At 39.1% G+C, this 21964-nt stretch overlaps 1 protein-coding gene across 2 annotated transcripts in view; it reads right to left on the bottom strand.

Moving 5' to 3' along the window:
• Window positions 1-3032: 3032 nt before the first annotated feature.
• Window positions 3033-21964, bottom strand: part of EXT2 (exostosin glycosyltransferase 2) — a 73925-nt gene continuing 54993 nt past the window's right edge. For both annotated transcript variants that reach the window (XM_059473828.1, XM_059473829.1), the window contains exons 10-14: window positions 21327-21493; window positions 14272-14415; window positions 13625-13753; window positions 12358-12440; window positions 3033-5874 (exon numbers count right to left, since the gene is read on the bottom strand). In XM_059473828.1, the coding sequence (XP_059329811.1) occupies window positions 5736-5874; window positions 12358-12440; window positions 13625-13753; window positions 14272-14415; window positions 21327-21493 (662 nt within the window). In that variant the 3' untranslated portion in view covers window positions 3033-5735. The remainder of the gene's footprint in view (window positions 5875-12357; window positions 12441-13624; window positions 13754-14271; window positions 14416-21326; window positions 21494-21964) is intronic.

The raw sequence follows: 21964 nt of genomic DNA, 5'->3' as shown, positions 1-21964 counted from the left end.
TTATTGTTCCCATCAGTCTGCAACTGAAGGCACCCAGCACTTACTGTGGTCAGCACCCAGCTGAGACCTGCCTCTCACCTTCAAAGACAAGTTTCATAAAAGAAGGACCTGTAAGTTTACAAACAGGCAGCCAAGCAGGTGAGAAACAATGGTTTTCTTGAGTGTGTGGCACATATACACATGGGCACATGGGAGGGAACACAGCTGGTGGCTTGAAAAACCTCAGGTATCTTTCCAGAGCATTATGGACTTATCTCCTGGATGAGCATGAGGTATTCACACTGGGCAGCTGGATATCTGTAAGTGGCACTTTGTTCAGTCAGTCCCAAGCTTTTTTGTTTTACAGGTTCCCATCACTGCACAGAATGACAGTAGGGGCTAAAAGAGATAAGCTTCATCCTTAAAAGCAAAGGATGCAACAGAAACCACACCTTGTAATGACACATGGAAGACCTCATCTGGGTCTGCATATCTCAAGTTCTTCATGCCTTCATTGGTCAAATGATCCAGCTTTGACCTTTGTCCAGACCCCCTCAACCGAAATTTAGGTTAAAAAATCTACTAGATTTGACTTAATAATTATGCTGGTATTTTCTTAGTCACAACATCCCCCCTGCACAGAGTCTGGTACTGAGCACTGACACAAGTTTATAGACCTAATAAAATCATAACCAAGTTGCACTGATCTCTGTCCATGGTCAGAGTTGGAATGCTTGTCTGGAGCAGGAGCACTTCCTGTTTATGCAAGTAAACAGGCATTTAGCATGACTAAAGGAAATCTGAAGGACAATTATGGGATCCTTTTCCAGACAAATGAAGACAGCAAACAGGCAACCTTGCAGGAAGAACGTTTGAGCTGCACTGCTTTCAGTCGGAAAACTCCCTTCGTGCTGCTAGCTCCAAGCCAGTCCACGTAATTGCCTCAATTGTCCCTGTTATCCTTTAATGGGAAACATAACTCACTTTCAAAGCAACCACAAGAAGCTGCAGACAGGGGAATCCTGAAGATCAGCGGAGGTGGGACTGCATTACAGCCATTTCCATCAGGCTGAAATTACACAGAGTGCACCAGGAATGTCTCTAAATGGCTTCAAGCCAGGGCCTGCTGAAGCCTGCTGATTCTTAAAGTCAAGGCTAACAGTCCTCTGCCTTGGTAGAGAGGAACCCAAAACTCCAGACAAACAACAATTCAGACAAAAGTGTAGCTGTTCTGCTAAATCCCAGGCTTGGGATACTGGTGTTCAATCTTGTTTTTACCCACACATCTCCAAAGAGAATCTGACTGCCTCTCTCTGTTTCCTTATCTACAGCTACAAGTAAGAGGCTGATCTTACCCATGCAGGAGGACCATAAAGATCAATTTCTTGCACTTAAATACAGCAGTGGCAGGCATCATAAAAAGAACTTACACTTTCCTACAGGCACTCCCAACAGCATGAGACACAACTTAAGGACCCGTGACTCAATAGCAAAACAAATGTGTTGTACCTGAATTTTCTGCTAAGCAAGTGTCACGTGCCAAAGTCAGCAAGAGGTTTGAAGTGACCACCTGCTCATGGGATAACCTGCAGATCCCATGAAGTACTGTGTTTGGTATTTTCTGGCAGGTTTTCACAGAAATTATTTTCAGCCTAAAAATTGAAATGAAAAGGCAGTATAGGTGAAATACTTGCCAGGATTTGCTCTGCTCTTCTCAGCTTCTTAGGATCAGACTGAAGTTAGCAACTGGACCAATTGGAATTGGGAAATTGCTCATTTTCTAGCACAGATTTAATCAAACATAAGGTTACCGATTGTTTTTTGTGATTCAAGTACGTGGATGAGACTACCCCTGACGACAAGAACTACACAGTTTACATTTTAGTTTACAAAAGAACATGTTTTGCAGCAGTCTTGGTAAAATTTAAGTATGCAAATCTTCAAAGAGAAAAATGAAAAGATTCATACTCACTCTGATTCCATTTCTTCATCAGCACCATCGATTTAGATTTTCTTCCATGTATCATGCTTTGGTTGTGAGAGCAGCTTCCATGTAAGAGGGCTGGACAGATTTATGCAGTACCCATTAACCATTCTGAGAACTTTCCTGATCAAAACATGCTCTACCTGTGAGAAGTACCCAATGTATCAGACATTTGTTACGGAGGGCATTCATATCAAATCTTGGAGACATATTTAACATTAAAATTGCCCTTCTAAATCCATTTTCATGTGTCTCATTATAGCATCTTTTCAGAATGCTTCAATACTCACCAATACAACCTAAAATCAAAATGAGTCAGAAGTACTGAGCATCACTTAAATCCCACCTCACAATTATTTTGAAATGTGTCTCCAAAGTCCTTGAGTTTAAAAGACCTTTGAATGGATAATTAAGAGGGATAAACTTGTTGCTACAGCATATTTGAACCACATCAGCAGAAGCATGATGGATGGTAGGAGGCTCCAGAGCAGGAGTTAGAGATGGAAGGACAGAGTCATTCAAAACATTAGGGCCTGAATCTTCACATCCTGTAATAAGACAGTGGAGCCGTGAGGAAGAAAAAACTCTTGCATTATAGGAAGAGTTAGTGATGCTAAAAAGGCATCCTTAGGACTCCCCATGACTGGCAGAGCAGCCCCTGCAGCACATTCCCCTTGCTATGCACGCGCAGCAAGGTGTGCCATGCACACACTGCCCTTTTGCAGCATGATCCACAGGGCTTCTGGAAACAAAAAGCTGCCACCACATTGGATTCCATAATCTCAGTGACTCAGCCAAAAATCTCTTCTCAAAGGCACAGTTATTTAACATCTGCTGTATCTCTTTGCAAGGAAAAAAAAAAAACCAACCTGTTCTATATTTCTCCAAGATAAATGCTATTGTCAAATCTTGGCAGAAAATTAGAGTAACAACTACTCTCCCCAAAAGGTGACTGGGATGCAGACCAAACTTCTATTTTCAAGACAGCCGTCAAACTGCAGTTATGGGAAAGACAAAATATTGACAGACCTTTCTGAAATGCATTGTGAATATTCAAGTTTAACACAGATTTATGTAGTAAAAGAGCTTGTCACTTTAATTCTCCCTTCTGAATTAATTAATGTTTCCTTGTGCCATTCCAGAAGTGAAATACAATAAACACTCATGTGATTTAATTTTTAATATACAATTATCAAGCTTTTTTGGATATCATATATACAATGAAAAGTTAAAAATTACCTAATTTAAAGATTGACAAAACCCCCGCTGTAAATCAGACATACAATTAAATCTTACCTTTACAGAATTTGCATCAAAAACATCACAATAATAAATGCAGAGAGCAAGTAAGAAGGCAATTTTACAATTTTTCTTTATGGTCAATCGCCCAATTTTCTCCATGGCATTAAACAGAGACAAATAGGATTGTAAATGAGCTATATGTAAAAGGCCAAAGGATAAAACATTATTGTTAGAGGTCACTGGACATTTTGTGCAAGGGGAAACTACTCAGATGCTCCTGGATGCAGACACAAGGATATGTTACCTTTTTATTGACTGGAGATTATACCTCAGCTTATCAGGACTGGTTTGGCTGTCTACATCTAAAAATATTCAACCAAGTGTTTCAAATCCTCAGTGTCTTAAAAGACTCCGTGCAAAACGAACCTTTTACTGGCTTACTGAGAAAGAATCAAAAAATCACAGAAGCTTCACAACTCTGTAAGGAAGGTGTTATAACTCAGTTAAGCTGCTAAGGCCTGCCAAGCTGAGATCAGCTCCAAAAGGACAGCTAAAACTGACTACTGCACGGTTACAGGTACCCTTTTAAAGGAAACTTCTCAAGGGAAATATGCTGGTATCTCCTGATGCTCAAGCACCAGCACATAAATCAATGGGAAGATTCAAAAAGAAGGTTCATGTTAATAAACCTGAAAGGCTGCAAAGGAGATATAATGAGTAACAAACCTTCCTCTCTCTTGTGACAGCCACTGTGCAGACAGCAGTTGTCACTGCAACAGCTATCCTTTTAGCTCCCATAGCAACTCAGGAATGAAACAAAGAGTGCAGCAAAAAACATTTACTAGTAATTAAACACTCCCAGAGAGTCAGATGATACAGTTTACAGGCACATCCCAGGGAGGTTATGAAGTGAAGCATCCCCTCAAAGCTATTGTTCCAATATGAGTTTTATTCACAGCACATCCACTGCATTGGGCAATAAGATAAGTCTTAGTGGGGGTGAGACAAATAGGAGCAGATGTTTCCTGTTTCTAGCCTGACTTTCATTTGGTTTCTGTCATTGCTGCGTATCCAGTTTAGGAGAGGGGGTGAACCATGATGTCTAACACTTGTCCTATTGTTTGGGGTTTGGCAGATCTGAGGAATAAGGTTGCTTGCACTGTCACAGAAAAACAGCCCGTCAAGTAGGATGTGTCTGTAACCAGCACCAACAGAAGTTTCAAAAGACAGTGAAATCACACTTATCTAGCAGCAAGCATTTTATCAGTGGAGCTAGAAAAGAGATTGCTTCCTCAGCCCAACTTAGGACCCTCGTTAATACTGAAGGGCAAGAGTAACAGTCCAAGCAACTTTTATTTCTAATTTTGTTGCATTTTGTTTTCTCATTCAGGTTCATTTCAGTATGGAGAAACAATACAAATGTTCCTAAGAAATGTAAATTTTCTCCAAAAGACTTCTTAAGCTATATGTTTCAGCCTGTGGCAATGGGTTCCTTAAATTACAACCAAAGACACAATAGTTTTTCCAACAATGGTAACTTACAGGAGTTTGTAAGTGTGCGTTAAGAGTGTCTTACACATACACATGTGCCTGTACATTGAAGCCGGAACTGGGAATTTCTGCAAATATAGAAAGTATTTTACAAATTAGTACACAGCTTGCTGAAGAGGATTCAGACATAACAAACTTATTTCCCTATGGATGGCTACAAAGTAAAAGTGTAACCTGATTGCTGGTTTTATAATTCAGATAAAAATATAAGACTAAAGACAAATCATTTTCTGTATAATACAACTAGTTCTGATAAAGAGTCAGTCTTTTGCACGAGTGCAGCAGAAAACCTGAGATTTATACAGGAAGTGCAGCAATTGCAGTTCTGTCCTGCAGGTCTCTGCTTTGAAGGAGACTATCGTCCCGGCTGCTGTGTCTCCATCTCCATCAAAATAATTTAAGTAACACAAATTGCTTTGTTCTTTAAACTAGGTGAAAACAAACAGATTTTTGTGATGTTGTAAAAAAATAAACATTTGTCTCATATTACAGAAGAAAATATTTGTTACAGTTACTTAAGACAACAGTTAAAGCTCAAAAGACAGAGGCCCACCAGCCACACAGGAAATAAACTCCTCCCAAAAGAGAACAGCTGTACGTGGCAGACAGTTGCTTTAAATGGATGGGTGCTCACTAACCAGAGAGCCTGCAGCACATTTGATAGAAGAGGTCAGTCATGCCAGTCAGACCACAGAGAGCAAGATTCTGTTTTATTCTTCCAGATGCATAGCCTCCTCTGGACAAAAGTGTGACATTTTTTGGAGAACCCACAAATAGATTCAACTCTCTGTGAGCAACTGAGAAGCAGCTGTCCACATTTCAAATACAACTTTGTGCAATGTAAAAGGAAGACAACAACATTAATCCTCATCTCTCTCAGATGCAAACCCACTCTCTAGCAAGTTTTGTCTTCAGGGCCTTATATTCCTCATAGCACCTTTTCAGCTGTTGTTTTCCTCATGGAGGTTTGTCTCACTCTTTACAAGCTGCCGATATTGGGGAAGCTCTTCAGTTTCTCAGGAAAGTCATCTTTGTACAGGACGGGGTCAGCACGATGCTCCACCACTTTGAGAGGCATGGTCCCAAAGACAGAGGCAAACTTATTGATGCATTCAGATCTGGGGAAAAGGAAAGCAGTATAATTAACAACAACTGGGCAGGCTACCAACTCCCACACCAAAATAACTGGTAGAAACCTTCCCTCTTGCACTTGGAAGTATTTCAGCCATGCTGGCTACTAATAAATAAAGAGAGAGCCTCACTGCAGAGAGAACAGAAAAGAAGCTGGTGTTCTTTGATTTACCCATTTAATCACAGAGATGAGCAAGGGGATGCTGGCAGCAGCACATGTGCACATGGAGGTCAAAGCTTCCCTTCTCCCTCCCCCTAGAATTCCAGTCATTCTTAAAGCAATGTACATGTGGTAAACCAGAACAGATTAACTGCCAACATGTCTCTTAAAGGGCCACTGTTGGGTCAATTTCGTTTATAACGAAGGTTTTGCAAAAACCAAGGCTTTGTGAAAACACAGTTCTAAAAACAAAAAGTCTGTCTTTTTTCAGGCTTCTTCAGAAGCTCTATCTTTTCCCACAAAAAAAATAAACATGCCTCAGAGAATAGGCAGAGCTGATTGTACTGTAATTTAAAGGTGAAGCTGAATTAAAACTATAAAATGAAACAAACTAACTAGTTTATTTTCCTTGTCTAAATAAAGATATATTGAGCAATAAGACATTACATTAGCACAAAAAAACTGAACCACTGGTGACTCTTTCAGTTTCAATAATCTCAGTGTCAGTAATGTGGAAAGGAACAGCCACGTTCTTCAAAAAACAAGCAAGCAGATGTGTAACCGTGACATTGCTCCTTTAACTTTTTCACTGACGGGCTATACCTGTGGAAGCAAGGCAGAGAAAACCTGGCTCATCTCACTTCAGTCAATGCTCAGCTAACTTTAGCTGACTGCTACATTAAACAGCTTTTAAGGAAGTCAGATACCAAGAATCATGACAACAGTTCCCTGTACATTAACAGAGAGCTACAAGGAAACAGGTGACATTTCTTTTGCCATTCAAAGGGGAAAACAAACAACGAAGTGAGCACTTTGACTCAGCTGCAGAGACTGAAGTGCTGCAGGTGGTGGCAGAGCAGGTCTCTCACTCTCCAACCACTGTACCCTCTCCCGACCCCTTTGGAGGGTTAGGGGGTCACTACGGCTCCAGGATAATTTTCCTCATCAGGACCTGGTCAATCACACCAACTGAGTGTGACAGTTCTGTGATGGGGACTGCTGAACGCTGCCCCAAACACTCTTTTGAAGTAGACAGGACAGCAAGAGAAGTTTTCAAAATTATTTCCTCAACCACATAGCTGTTTCAAACTATAATGGTCATCATTCAGACCATTTTCTGTCCTGAGAAAAGTGTCAGAAAACTACTTCATATGAAGTGATACTTGAATAAATATTACTACAGGTAAATGCAGACATTTCACTTTCTGATACCTTCCCATCCTCTCATACTTCATCCTACCTCATACCTTTCTATCTTCAGATCCAAATCATCGGGACCACAAACAAATGAAAAGAAATTCAGAGTGTAAGAGAAAACCATGTACAGTGGGACACAACCTCTACTCCTGTGACAAGCACTATCTGCTCCAGTGTAGCACAGATCTGAAATAGCAAAGGAGCCACCAATGAGGACTTAAGTGAAGATGCAGGTAGATGTTCAATAATCTAAAGTAACAAGGTGAACCATCAAGAGAATGAGATTTGGACCACAAGCACTGAAAGGTTCATTGCAGTAGTTCCTGCAGACAGCAGGATGCCCACAGAATGCCCACCATAAGACATCTTAAAACACATCTGATTTTTAGATAAATTCAGACTTTCAAATAATCTGTTACTTGTAAGAAATGTGGTTAACTAATCCATGATGTGGATGTGTATTGGGGAAGACTTATGGCAGGAAACCCACAAACTTCACAGGCAATGAGATAGATGCACTGGGAGATGTGCATGTGAGAGGTTTGCACAGCTGCTGGCCTTCACTGGTTTCTGGAATACAAGAATACTTTTAGTCTACTGGTTCAAATCCTGCCTTTGCCAGTAATGACTGAAAGACATTGTAATGTAACAGCTGCTTGGTGGCTGGTGTGAAATGAATTAGTTATCTCAGCCTACTGCCTGGCAGGCAGGTGTCCACATCAGAGCAGCCATTGTCACAACCAAAACTAAGTGGCACCCTCAGAGCAAAAGACAAAACTAAATGCATAGGGCAGACAAAATTGACCTCTTCCCTCCAGAGGTTATACTCCCAAATCAAAAGTGAGGTATTATGACAAAATATCAATATGGGATCCTTCTACAGCTGAACTTATTTTGGTGTAAAGTCCATTTAAGCCTGCCAGTACAATATCTTTAACCACCAGGAAACCATTTCATTGTTAAAGAAATGGCAAAAATTAAAAACGGAAAAATTAGTATGTTCTAAACACTCTGGCTGAAGCAGAAGTTAGCCCTCCACAAATAAATATCAAATTCAAAGATGAGAAACAGACTTTTTAAAAGGAAATACATGTCATGCACAAGCCAGAAAATGTCTTCGAAAGAAAGATACTTTCCAAAAATTTCATCTCTAGCACTGAACTAAATCACTTGAATTCTGAAGTCTTTGCCACTTTTGGACAATATAAACCAGAAGGGATATCTAGAACATAAAACAATGAAAGCTAGGTAGCCAAGAGAATGTATTGTCATCTCAATATGGAGGGCAGGTGTGTCCCTTAGTTGTGTCAATAGTTTTTCAAAATCAGAGTAACAGAGGCATATTTGCTTCCAAGTATTATTTTTTTTTCTTCCATTGCTCGCAATATGCAGTTGTACTCAGCTCAATAAGACATTAAGATTGTATAAATTTCGAAACTGAGAGCCACATTACCCCTGGATGAACTTGGTATTTGTTAAGGTCTCTCTTAAACAGGTTCCTCACTGCTAAAATCCAACTACCTACCAGGCTGATTTACCTGACTATGGTTAGGGTTAGGGTTATGCCTAGGGTTAGGGATTTTTAAACCAGGAAGCCCAGAGCTCCAGGCACACTGCAGCTGCAAAAGACATCCCAAGGGGAATGCAAAACTGGCCCAACATGGCTGCCACCACAGCTTTTACCTTGGGAGCATCCCAAATCCTAGGCTGATTTACATGACTAAGGTTATGGTTAGGGTTATACCTAGGGTTAGGTTTTTTTAAACCAAGAAGCCCTGAGCTCCAGGCACACTGCAGCTGCGAAAGACATCCCAAGGGGAGTGCAAAACTGCCACAACATGGCTGCCTCCACAGATTTTTCCTTGGAGCTAGCCATAGCCTAAGTCTTTTCTTATTATATGGGGTTTTGGTTAGAGTTGCGACTAGGGTTACTGTTTTGAAAACGGGGAAGCCCCGAGGTCCACACACACTGCAGCTGCAAAAGACATCCCAAGGAGAGCGCTAAACTGCCACAACATGGCTGCCTCCTCAGCTTTTACCTTGGGACCATCCCAAATCCTCAGCTGATTTACCTGAAGAGGGTTAGGGTTATGCCTAGGGTTAGGGTTTTTTAAACCAGGAAGATCAGAGCTCCAGGCGCACTGTGGCTGCCAAAGACATCCTAAGGGGAGCGCAAAACTGCCACAACATGGCTGCCTCCACAGATTTTCCTTGAGACCACCCCTAACCTAACAGGGTAACCCTGTACCTGCAACCTTTGGCCAACTGTGACCTGGGCAGTTTGCCTCTTAAGGAAATGGCTTCCTACTTTGACTCTGACAAATACTTGCATTTCCTAAATAAAACACTGCTGTTATTGCGGCTGCAGAAGCAGCTCAGCCCTTTCCTATATTTACTGTACTGGCAGTTGCCCTCCAGATTGCATTTTAAAGCATTGTCCATTTTTGAGAGCCAGATGTAAAGATGTTAAAGGCAGTAAACTTGTTGCTACTTAAACACCTGTAAATACAGGGATTATAAGACCATCCTGCAGTTTCTTCTGTAACCTGATGTGAAGGCTAACCTAGGACAAGACTTGGTTCAAAGTTTTCTTCAGTTAAGATATTTTAATGATGGAGTTTGATAACCCTGGGGACTAAAGTCTTCTATTTATCTCAAATAAATTAGACAGCAGGAAGAATAAAAGTTGGCTTTCCCTTGATTCAGTGTATTGCTAAAATAATAAAATTTCTTAATAAGAGACAGAGTTCAACTACACCATCTTCCTTTGTCTCTTCTGAATGAGTCAAAAGGCCCAAGAAAACCAATTAGTTACATATCTTTTCTGGACAGATCTCCACAACTGAATTCTCAAACCTTTTCCATTTACAAAAACCAACAGGCAGTTGCTGGGCATCCCTCTGCTATTTCTGAACCAGAAACCTAACACTAAATGTTGTGCATGTACTTGGCAACCCTGATAAACTGTTTGTTTCACAAACTGTAGGTTGATCCCTGGATATCCGGGCAAGTAATTAGCTCAGACTACCTGTTTGTTATCTCTGAATGCTAGAAAGCAAGGAGTCAGGCACTTGGGGAAGCTGCAGTAAAGCTGAAAATGGCTCTTTGCCTGACACCTGAGGTATTGTTTCTGATACCCAACACTGTAAAGTTATCAGTACAAAGTTATTCTTTTATAATGACAAGTATTCCCTGATGTATGCACTTTTTTCCATTCAGCTTCTCTCCTGACCCTGAAAATAGTTAGTGGATAGATTGGATGGATGGATAGATGGATGGATAGACAGAGAGATAGATAGATAGATAGATAGATAGATAGATAGATAGATAGATAGATAGATAGATAGATAGATAGATAGATAGATATGAGAGCCTTACTCACTACTAAGTTAGGAAAATTTGCTCTAGGAGTTGTTACCATTTATTATCCACTTTAAATGAATATCTAGCATAAAACTTAAAAAAAAAAAAACCCTTTCAGGTTCTCAAATAACTCCCTTATATTTAGGTAGATGATAACACAGGGCAAGAAGGCAATAGGTCTAGCAAGCAGTTTCAGTATGACATTAAGGATTTTCAAAATCAAGCCTGAATATACCTAAACTGTCTATCTCTCCAGATTCTCCTGCACTCAGACTCTACCTCAGCATGTACTTCTTTAGCTGGACAAATAAAAGTATGTGGATTTGCAGTCCATCTAACACTTCCCACAACCCAGTATTCCCCACTTTTCAAAATTGCAGACAAGCAAAATAACAGCTTAAACATGTTCTCAATAAACTGTCAATGACACTTTACTCTGAGGATACAAGAACTGCTATAGACATGGAAACATGACCTTTACCCAGCATCATAATGCACTTCAAGGCAAAGAGCAATTTTTTCATCTTCTGTTTTTATAGCATTTACCTTAATGAGAACCTAGTTCATAACTAAAATTCCCATGTGTTGTTGTAGCACTACTGCTATGACCACAGGAAAGCTTAACTGGCTTGGTAGCCCATCCTGTAAGCCAAGTCAGAATTCTTAGGTATGGGGGAACCTTTTGTGCTTCCCTTTTAGCTAACATTTAAGATCTACAAAATTTCCCACCGCTTTCTCAAGTATTTTCCTGCAGAGTAATTTTTACCATCTTAATGGGGTATGTTTTACTTCTGAGTTGCATACTCCTTTTTTTAATTCAGTCTTATTAAAGCCCATACAACACTTAAAATTTTCTGATTTCTACAGAGGACAGAAAAAAGTTGACTGTTAAAATGATAAGTGTCTTACTAATGACTAGTAAGATAACCATGTTATACCTCTCCGTGCAAATCTAAAATGGCCTGTTTTAAATGCAGATCAGATTTTTTTTGTCACCTCTTCGAATCAAAAATGTTGGAAGAGACCTTTAAGATCATCAAGTCCAACTGTCTGTATCTCCTGGTGACTTCTTCCCCCTGCTTATCTACCTCATCCTATTCTATTGTTGGAAATAATTTTCCCCAAAGTTTGCAGGAGAAATGCAACAGACCAAGAAGCCTAAAGTGAGATGCCTTCATTGGTCCTAAATCTCAGGTTAATTCCACCAAATAACTGGTGGAATTAATGCTGACATTGTTAAAAAACACAACATGGAATTGTGCAGCAAATGCCCTTCACTAGTGGAAGCAATGTGCTTCACAATCCTTAGAAAGAAGACAATGTACAAATATCACTTCAAATTATTTTATTAATAATTTATATCCTTTCTGGTCTTTGGTAAGCTACCAACTGTCTAGTTTAAAAAAAGAATTCATACTTATTACAGTTGATATTCCATGGCAAATAGAAATGTGGTATTACTGACAGTACTGCCAACCAAGAACCTGAACTTCATATATCTGTCCTAAAGATTTACAGCAAAGCTGCTAAAAATTGTACACTCCTAAAGTCCTTTTTTGTAGTAGTCTACCTTTCAGTGACACATCACCCCTCATAGGAATAACTTATGTTCATCGAATCCATGTAAGATTCTTTCAAAATTAGTAATTTATAAAAACACTATAATTTTGGGTCCTAATTTAATGAGACACAGGATAAGATTTTAGGGATCAGAACAAGGCAATCAGAGAAATAGAGAGTGGTCACTCACCTTTCCACCATGTGTGTCTGGTCCAGTGATAACCCATCGATTGCTGTGCATTCTGGACATTTGAACTTCTTTCGTGGGGTCACCTGAAGAAAGGCACGCCAGATATTATCAAATATCAACAGAAGGGACATTAATCTCCTTGCACAGAGAGCAGTGCAATACCTCTGAACATGCCTGCAGTGTAAGCTGAGCTGTCTCAAAAAGAGGGGGTGTACAAAAAAAAAGCCACTCTATTCCTGCATTCAGCTCCATCTGGCCCGGCTGACTGCAAAATTCACAGGGGCCTAATAAAAACGGCTTGGAGGGTTTTTTCCTTCTGTAACTGAAAAGAAGTGGCGATGACAAGCTCCTTAATTCCTGTTTAATGACTGTTTTCTCACTGCCAAGGTCCCTGTATAAACACCATTTGTTCTTGCAGCCATAACAGCGATGAAATATAGCTTCCCATACTTCACCGTAACGTTAATCCAACAGGCGCTCTTTCGCTCTCTCCAGTTAAGAGCTGACTGGCAAACCCTGCAGGACTCTCCGAATCGCACAGAGGTGCCAAATTACTCTGCTCTGCCCTCATACAGCTCGGAAACTTTTTCAGCAAAAGCACACACTTTATCTTCTAAAGACTTTTCTAGGAAATGCAGCCACCAGTCCCAGTAAATGATGATGGACAGAAGGGAGAACAGACCCTGCTAATTGAAGTAATGCCTGGTGGCCTCTAAATCTCATTCCAAGCTGACACACTTTGAAATGAATGTACGGAGTGAATGTCTAGACCTGAAAACGTGTCGAAACATGTCAGGAAATTAATTCAGGGATAAAAAGTTCATTTAAAGCTGATCTTGCAATTAATGTTCTTGCAATTAACATTCCTATAAATCAGCTGTTGTCAGGCCACAATAGAGCGAGCTGTGGACAGTTGGCAATTTCTTTCCTCTAGCGATCTCAAATAGTTAAAATATATGTCTGTGGGCCTGTACATATACACACACATAAGTACAGCTGTCATTTAAATTATCTTCTTTTATAGCTCATCTAGATGGTTAAAATAACCACCAGAAACAACTGGTAAAAAATAATTCTCTGTTCTCGGTTAACACAAAAACTTTACCAGAAGGGCTTTTCTATCATGAGAAAGAGACCAAGACACCATACTGGGAGACAATTAGAGAAAAATGGAGGATTAAGTAACATATTAAAGCCTACTGAATAAACTTAGGTATGTATCTCATATTTTTTAATTTCATAAAGATAAACAGCAGAAAAGCCCCACCTTAATGACTGATTTTCCAGTGACATTTGCTACTAGAAAATTCATGGCAATATCTTCACAATTCATATGAGCATCCACCCAATTCTTGATGTCTCCAGGCATCTTATAGGTGTAAAGATAGTTGAAATACTGCAGAGAAGAGAGTGAAAGAAAAGATAATTTTAAATACAGATACAGTAACTATAAGACTAAATATTTCAGTCATGGAACAGCAGACAGCTAAGTGATAGTGCCTTCATACAAGAACTACTTCAGCAGATAGAAAATAATTTTTAGGTGCTAAACTGCTTATTATTCCTTTCCTAACGACCACAGAAATTTCATTAAAATTGGTTCTCTTTTCTGAACCTACCAGCTACAAAGATACATTCCCTGCAAAATTTGCTATGTACTTTCAGGTCATACAAACTGGCAGGAGTTTTCTAAGTTCATAAAGGTAAGAACTGGTTTTATTTCACTGTCAGAGACAAATCAGTGGTTTTCACAGCAACTGAAAGAGGTCTAGGGAAAGTTTAAAATCAGTTCTACAACTGTTTTAAAGAACATAATCATAGCACCACAAAAACTGATGGAACAATGACAGAAGCACATATAGATCTTTTCTAATGTACACATTGTACATTAGTGCAGAGAAAGTTGTATATCACCTTGTGATAAAAGGCTGCCCCAGTGAGCACCATTGAGACTTCATTGGTCCATTCTGATTCATATTTCCATTTGTTCATCTCGTGGTCCCAAAGATGCAGGCGACCTGGGTATCCAACCAACCTGTCGGGGAACTCACGCCAGACCTGAAGAGAAAAAAACATGACATGCTGTTAACCAGGCCTGCACAGAAAGCAAATGCAACACATCTGCTTTCTGGAAGGGTAGCAAATGCAACACATCTGGAAGGGTAGAGTTTCAGTGGGGCAAAGATCACTTAAATTCTTCTAAGTCCAAATTCTTGGAACAAAGAGTTGCCAAGAAGGAGTACAAAAAAGAATAAGCTTGCTGTGGAAGGACCCTACAACTCAGAGAAATCATGTCCCAGAGCAAAAGGCCACTAATGGACTAATAAAATAATTGTTACAGAAACACACAAATGACTATTCAAAAAGATTTTAATTCTAACTAAACCCAAGCATAATTAAAATGAAACTTTTGATGTTAACTTCAGTAGATATGACTACAACCTAACTACTTTCACAGCTGGCTTTGGATCTAACCAACCTGCTTCCTTTGTCAGGAACTGGCTTAAATTTTAATATTTCTGGTATTCTTTAGTGGGTGCTTGGCTACATGGAAGGCTGCTTTGCCCTTGACTTGTTCCAGACAGCTGGATACAATCAAGATACCATCCTTGACACTCCATACATTATTTTATAGCTGACTACAGGATCAAATACAGTAGACAAGAACAAGGAGAAGGGCATCATTAACGCAACCCCGGTTCTCCACACTGCTGGCCACATTAAATAATGGACAATTTTTGCATTAGAGAAAAAGGGAGGAAGGATTATAATTGTTTAGAGGGGTCTGAATGCTATTTGTTTGCTAGATACAATTTGTCTGCATTATTTGCAGACAAATTATTCCAAATCTGTCGTCTAATCCAAATAACTGCTAGGCTTGTTTGGAAGAATGAATCTTGACTTTCTAACAAACAGGTTACAAGAGTTTCTGGTTTAGGTTGGTAATGTATAAACAACAGATGCATATATAATGAAATTTTTGTATGCAAGATCAACAACAAGAACAAAGTACCTCAAAAATCCCCAAGGATCCCTTCACAAATTCTTTCATCTGTACAAAAGACAAGGAAACCCTACAGTTGAATGCACAGTAAAGGAAGTGTTATCCGGAATTCCACCATCCTGCAAATGTCACCCCATCAGCAGTTCACTTTGGCCACTTCCTATGTGTCAGTGCATTTCAGTTGGGAGGCCTGGACTATAAGGACTCTATGCAAGTATTTTGTCATAGTAACTATGATAAAACAATCAGTTTTAAGTTACTGCTTCTGCATCTACGTTTCTGTGATTTTTCATTACTATATACCTTTTCATCTATACATCTCAACACATTTTATTGCTGTCAGTTAATACAGCTTCAGAATCCCATGATGAGAGCAGTTATTATTTCAAACGTCCAGATGAGGGAACCTGCCAAAATCATACAGGAAACAAGAATGGGAACCAGATCTTCTGACTCCTCGACTTCTATTTTATCCAGAAATCAATCTTTCTAGACAGCTCTAGGGCACAAGTACTGGGATAGTATTTAGATATGACAACGCTCCAACACAGAGGGTTCTTGAAAGCAAAGATAACTTGGAACTGAAGGAAGAGAATTCATAGGACACTTACAAGTTGATGCCATAAGGTAATTAAAACAATACAGACTTCTGGCAGGCAAGCCAGTGAGGCCTTGAGATATCTATTTTGATATGATGTAGAAAACCTTAATAAAGAACACAAAACTAAATGTACGACACTCAAAAATTTATTCCTCACTCTCCAGGACTCAAAAATTTAATGACTTAGTTTTAAACCTGAATATTAAAATGTCTATCTCCCAGCTGTTGGAAGGCACCACCACATAAGCTACTGAGGCTCAACAAAGGATTTAATGGAACACCACAGATCTGCACCGTACTGGGCTAAGAATTCTTGTAGAGGAAATGGCATGCATATTAACAGCAGCTGAAAGAAAGATTAAAGTCAGCTACTGCTTCCCACGGGAGTGCAGTGCCTTCTCAACACAGAACCCTGGATTCATAGCCCTTATAGTTTTTGCCCTTTGGTGTCATCTTCAAGAGTCTACATGAAATAAAATAGAAGCCAACTATAATGCACATTACTCATACAGATGTTCTTCTGTCACTCTAAATATCAACTCTACTCTGTAAAAAAATGTCCTGGCCTCTGACAATTGTCAGTTCGATGCATCTAAAAAATAACTATGGTGTTTTGAACAAAGATTCCCTTTAAAAGTAATGCTTTTGAAGTCAGTGGAAAAGCTTGGCTTTTTCACAACGTTCACCACTAGCTCATTCAATGGTAATTCTGGAAAGGCTCCCAGTGGCTCCATCCAGCTCATTACCCAAATCCATACATATGCTTTGTGCCAAAATTAATATATACAGCTACTGCATATAAGGAAGCTTTCAGAATAAAAACAGTGGTAATGATTCTAATACTACTCTCTATTTTGTATTACTGTCCATTTTCTTGTTTGATGGTTGCCTATAATTTATTAGTCTGTTAGGAGTACATTTCATTTTAGCCAGTGATCTTATTAGCTTTCTCAGACTAAGAAGGATGGTCTGCTTTAATACTGGTAAGGGACCCATCCAAGGAAAATCCTATTGCCAAGTGAAGAGGAGGTATGCTTATTTGCTGATAAGTCATTCCAAAGACTCTGGTAGTCAACCCTAAAGATAAATATTTTTGGATGAAGCATCTCCCAGATGAAATGTCAAAAAGAAGTTCTGACTTAGTAGTTTTACTAAAAGTCTTGTAAAGGAAAACCAAAAGGAAATTATAGTAATTTTGTTTCCAAGTCAAGTTCTCAAGTGACATAAACAGTATAGCTAAAACACCCTCCAGCCTCATCTCTCCAGAGCTCTTTCTGCCTCACAGCCTCAGCTATTCTGTGCAATTTGCTGTGCCATCAGAACAGCAAACTCTCCATGTAGCCGGAAGGACAGGGAAGCATATCCTTCTACAAAACATTCTCAAACATTTATGCATTAAATTCAGTAGACTATATTAAGTCACATGCAATTCCAACAACTTAATGAACAGAAAAATAGTCAGCATTTCCAAAGCTACCATGACATTTTAAGAATGAAACACTGATTATTCTCTACAAATGAAAACAAACTCAACCCATCATACTCCTTCTGTCTTCCAGAGCCCCATCCACTCTTAATTCTTTCCCAGTCCTCAAAGGAATGGCTTGTGCTATTACTAAAAAAATTAAGTAAAATGTAAACACAGAGTCCATTAAAGGATGCAAGATGTTTTGCACACACACATTTTGTAAAATATCATTAGTTTGAAGAAGAGCTTTAAATGTGGCCAGCAGTGAAGAATTCTTTTGTTAAGCAGAGTTGGAGTACTTGTTCTACAAAGGAATGCTGAAAACTAAACTTTTAACCTTTTAACGTCAAAATGAGCAGGGAAGAATTCCTCTGAAGAAGTCATTCCAACTTCATGAAAATTTCAGCCTAGCAAAATATGCAATGCAATAGAGAATAGATTTTTTTAAAGAGTGACAGGGACATGAAGCACTGAAAAAAAATTCTGAGACAGAATAAGATCATCTAACAGCAGAAGGCCAAAAGTTTTCAACAGAATAAATGCAGATTTAGCAATGCACCAAACTGCACATTTTGAGTGAAAAATATAGGCCCAGAACAATAATACCCATTTAGACTATTTCTATTATTGGTCTAATAGAAATATTTTGTCTCTGTAAGGACAAACTGCTACATAAGCATAGGATAAGAAATTACTAAATACTATGACATCTGCCTCAAGGCGAGCTGAGACACAGAGGTGGGAATGCTACAATGCTTGATTTCAGTCATGTATTTAAACACCAAACTCTTCAGAGTTGGTTCTGCTTTAACTTTTTAAGATTATGATAATCTAAATACTTGTTCCACTTCTTGGGTCTCTTTGATGCTCTCTCTGTGAACAACAAAGTTCAGTAAGTGGGAAAAAAATTATCTAGACATAAGTTTTTTTTGCAGCATCCAAAGTCATGTAACTTAACAGAACTACTTTTTTCAAAGTCAGAATGTCATGAGTATTCTGCTACCTTAATACAGCAGCACACAGGGACTATTTTTCTGCTTGCTCCAATAGATTTATGCAAGGTCATAAATCACTGTACCGTAATAGTTCACTTTTAACAAGTAAAAAATGTCTGACACTTTGAGTGTTACTATATTTTTTTATGGCTGAAAGTGTACAGAGATCAAAGTTTTCAGGGTTTTTTTTTTTTTAGGCTTGCTCTATGCATTCAGAAAAGTGTGTGACAGAGAGGGTTTTGTCACATGTTTAAATGCAAAGTCTCAAGGATGTCCGTAGAGAAAAGAAAATTACTGAATGTCACGTTTCCAGCCCTTCATATGACCAAAGCAGAAGCAGACCTACTTTTAAAAGAAAACTTTCTAGTAACCTTATATGCTGCTACTGTTCCCTCTGGATTCCCCTGCAAATGAGTCAAGACTTTGAGAGATACTTTTCTGGTAACACACATAAACAGATAAATAAATTATCACAGGCTGAGGACAATTTAAACATCTGGGAGCCAGCTCAGGCCTGTCAAGCAAGTCACAGACACTCAAGGACAGGAAAGATCAATCTTCAGCCCCTGGTTTCTGTGCCAGAGAGTAGGAGCTACATCACCCACTCCCTATACGAGGAAAACTGTGTATTTCTAGAATAATTTGTTCTGTTTCTGTATTCAAAGACATTTCTATTAATTTAATTTACTGAGGGAGTGGGGGGAAGCCAAACTCAAAATACAAGGATTCAAATCACTCATAGGTTTGTCTCAGCTATCTTCTCAATACAGCACTTCAATTTTCCATCAATGTTACTGTGCAGTAAGCTGACTTCCCAGAATTAAAAAGGAATAGGATTTATAATAAAATGCAAAAAACTGCAAAAGAAATAGTTTCCAGTCTGCCAAACTAAACAATCTCATGTCCAAACAGTTACATTCACACACAGAATATAAGGACTGTTACTCAAATAGTCCCTGCAACCAAGGCACATGGCCATAAGGCCAATAAATGAGCCAGCATAATCAAATTTCTAGACCTGTTGGACTTAATCCTAGGAGACAAACAGTTTCAGGTCCTGACTATCCCCTAGTTACACCAACCACAGGGGAATTCACATCAAGTTTTCTTTGCCTTATTTTTGTTTTTCATGAGGATAATTCCTTTCTGGTGTGACCAGACTCAATACATGTGATGTTACAAATATTATCCACTGAGGGTGTTAAAATCAACAGTTCAGACACACAAAAAACCAGGGTTCTGCTTCACATGACTTCTGGCTGACACAGCTGGAACTCAGCTGCAGTTTGAATCTTTGCTTCAAAGCCCTTCAAACCTGCTCTGCCAATAGCAGAACTACTTACACAGTCATTTAGGTGACTTTAAGTCACTCCTTACTCTTAGGCACTTTGAGACAGCTTTATGAAAAGGGAAGTTAAATTGCAAATGGAGCAAGGGTTTATGCAGCATGCACATTATGGATCTGCTATGTTTCATCCCATCAGATCACTCTCAGAACTAGTAGTTATAAGCACCAACAAAGGCAAAAGTAAGCTCTGCTGTTGCAGTACAGTGCTTAAAACATTCAGTGTAGACAACAAAGTATAGAGAAGGTCTGTGTAGCCAAAATCCCCTTCCTTCAGATGTCTTCTCTTCCTTCCATCTTTCACACTTCATGTATTAACTCACTACTCTTAACCTGGCAAGGAAAGTTTCCTTTCTGGAAACACACATGATAGATGAAACCTCTGTCTCCACTACTTAACATCTTTGTTATTACTTCAGCATACCTACATCATCACAAGACATTTCTGGAGTCCAAAAGCTTTTTACTTGCTAACAGTCTCTTTTACTCAAGAGGGAGAAAGAGCAATATTTCACCCCACATGTACATACGCTAAAGAAATACATTCAACGTATTTTTTAAAAATATCATCTTGTATTAACTGCACTTAAGATTGCTAAAAATTGGACAACTATCACATTTCACTAGCTTTCTCCACCTCAGAGAAGCAGTTTTCATAATTTCATTCAACTTGGGTAACAGTATCATGTTCTAGCTCTCACTTAGGAAGCCCAGTGTTGTTTTGCTGTTGATAATGCATGTACAGGTGTGACTAAATAATTCAAAGTTTTCTTAAAGTATGGTATTACATTTTCTAATGTTTCTGATTTGTTTACAAATAGAGCATCTTTATCTTAAATATGCACATATAACAGTAATGATTATGGACAGTTATACACTCAAATACAAATGGAAGACAAAAAATTAGCTAATTCAAAACAGAGTTTTAGAAGGAAGCCAACAGTGTTGCTTCAAGTGTACTTTTAACAAACAATTCAAGTAGCTAGGAAGACTGTCACTTCTTTGTACTGCCATGGGTAACTGATTTGGACAAGCTCTCTTTTTGTCCATACCCTCATCACAAGAGCAGCTGCTGAAGCTTTGCCATTTCAAGCACATGATCCATGTGTCACCTCCTTGAAATTCTTCAGTTCTTCCTTTCACTGCACTTCACCTTACTTCGGCATGTCCCCAGGACATGGTCCCCCTCCTCTGTTCCCAACACTTAATCTCTGAAACTTGTCTTGCCCATAAAGACATGTTCCCTTGCCTAGCATTTCTGATTTATCTGAAGTTAAGAAGAATGCAGCTCAGTCTTCAGACTGCTTCCCTTACACTTATTCCATTACATTTTCTGGAGTCTTTTGCACTCCTGTGCCAGTTACTGAAAACCTCTTAGCTGGCAGGTTTTTCAATAAAGAAATGACTATCTGGAAAACTGTTTCAGTCAGCATTGAACTCTTGTAGTAAAGAGAGGAGCAACAATCTGAATCAACAGACTGCACAGTGCTTCCTCCACTTTATATGCAATGTTGCAGTGGATGGCCTAGGAGACAGGGGAAAACCAATTCTCTTACCTCATAGCCAAACTGGAGTTCATCTGAAGTTAGCATAATGATATCATCATCAATAGCCAGCACTGCTTCCGTTTCAATCTCGTCATAAGGGAAGAAGCGGTTGCTAAGTTTGTTTTCTGCAGTCCTAACAACTTTCAGGGGAACACGAATCTTTGGCCAGAGGGAATCTAAAGAGAAAAATTGAAAGAAATAGAATTCAATGTTATACTTTACTTCTGAATATGCATATCCATCTTAGCTGCTTTTTACTCTTTTCTTCTTTGCTCCTAAACAAATGTTTCTTAATGGTGAATTTACAGCAGTTTCGGTTTGGCAAACATGAGAGCAACGAAGGCAAGAGACAGAAGTTCAGCTGCATTTCCCTCTGTATCTCTCAACAAAGAGCTTCATGGGCAGCTACACAGAGGATAGCTTGCCCCAAACAGCAACTTGCAACACGCGCAGAGCAAGTGCAGGGATAATACATATTGGTTCAGGGCACACAGTGTGAAAAGATACTTCACTCAACTGCAACTAAAATAATTTGAAGCTGCAGTATGCAATCACTGACTGGAAGTCTAGGATCATAAATAATTTGATTAAGAATGTTAGTTCTATCAAGGGCTAAGCAAAAAAAGAAATTATTATATTAATTAAAT

Source organism: Ammospiza nelsoni, chromosome 6 (assembly GCF_027579445.1).
Source record: "Ammospiza nelsoni isolate bAmmNel1 chromosome 6, bAmmNel1.pri, whole genome shotgun sequence".
In the NCBI taxonomy this organism is placed as follows: domain Eukaryota; kingdom Metazoa; phylum Chordata; class Aves; order Passeriformes; family Passerellidae; genus Ammospiza; species Ammospiza nelsoni.
Note: the sequence above shows the minus strand (reverse complement) of the source record. Positions and strands in the feature narration are given on the sequence as shown.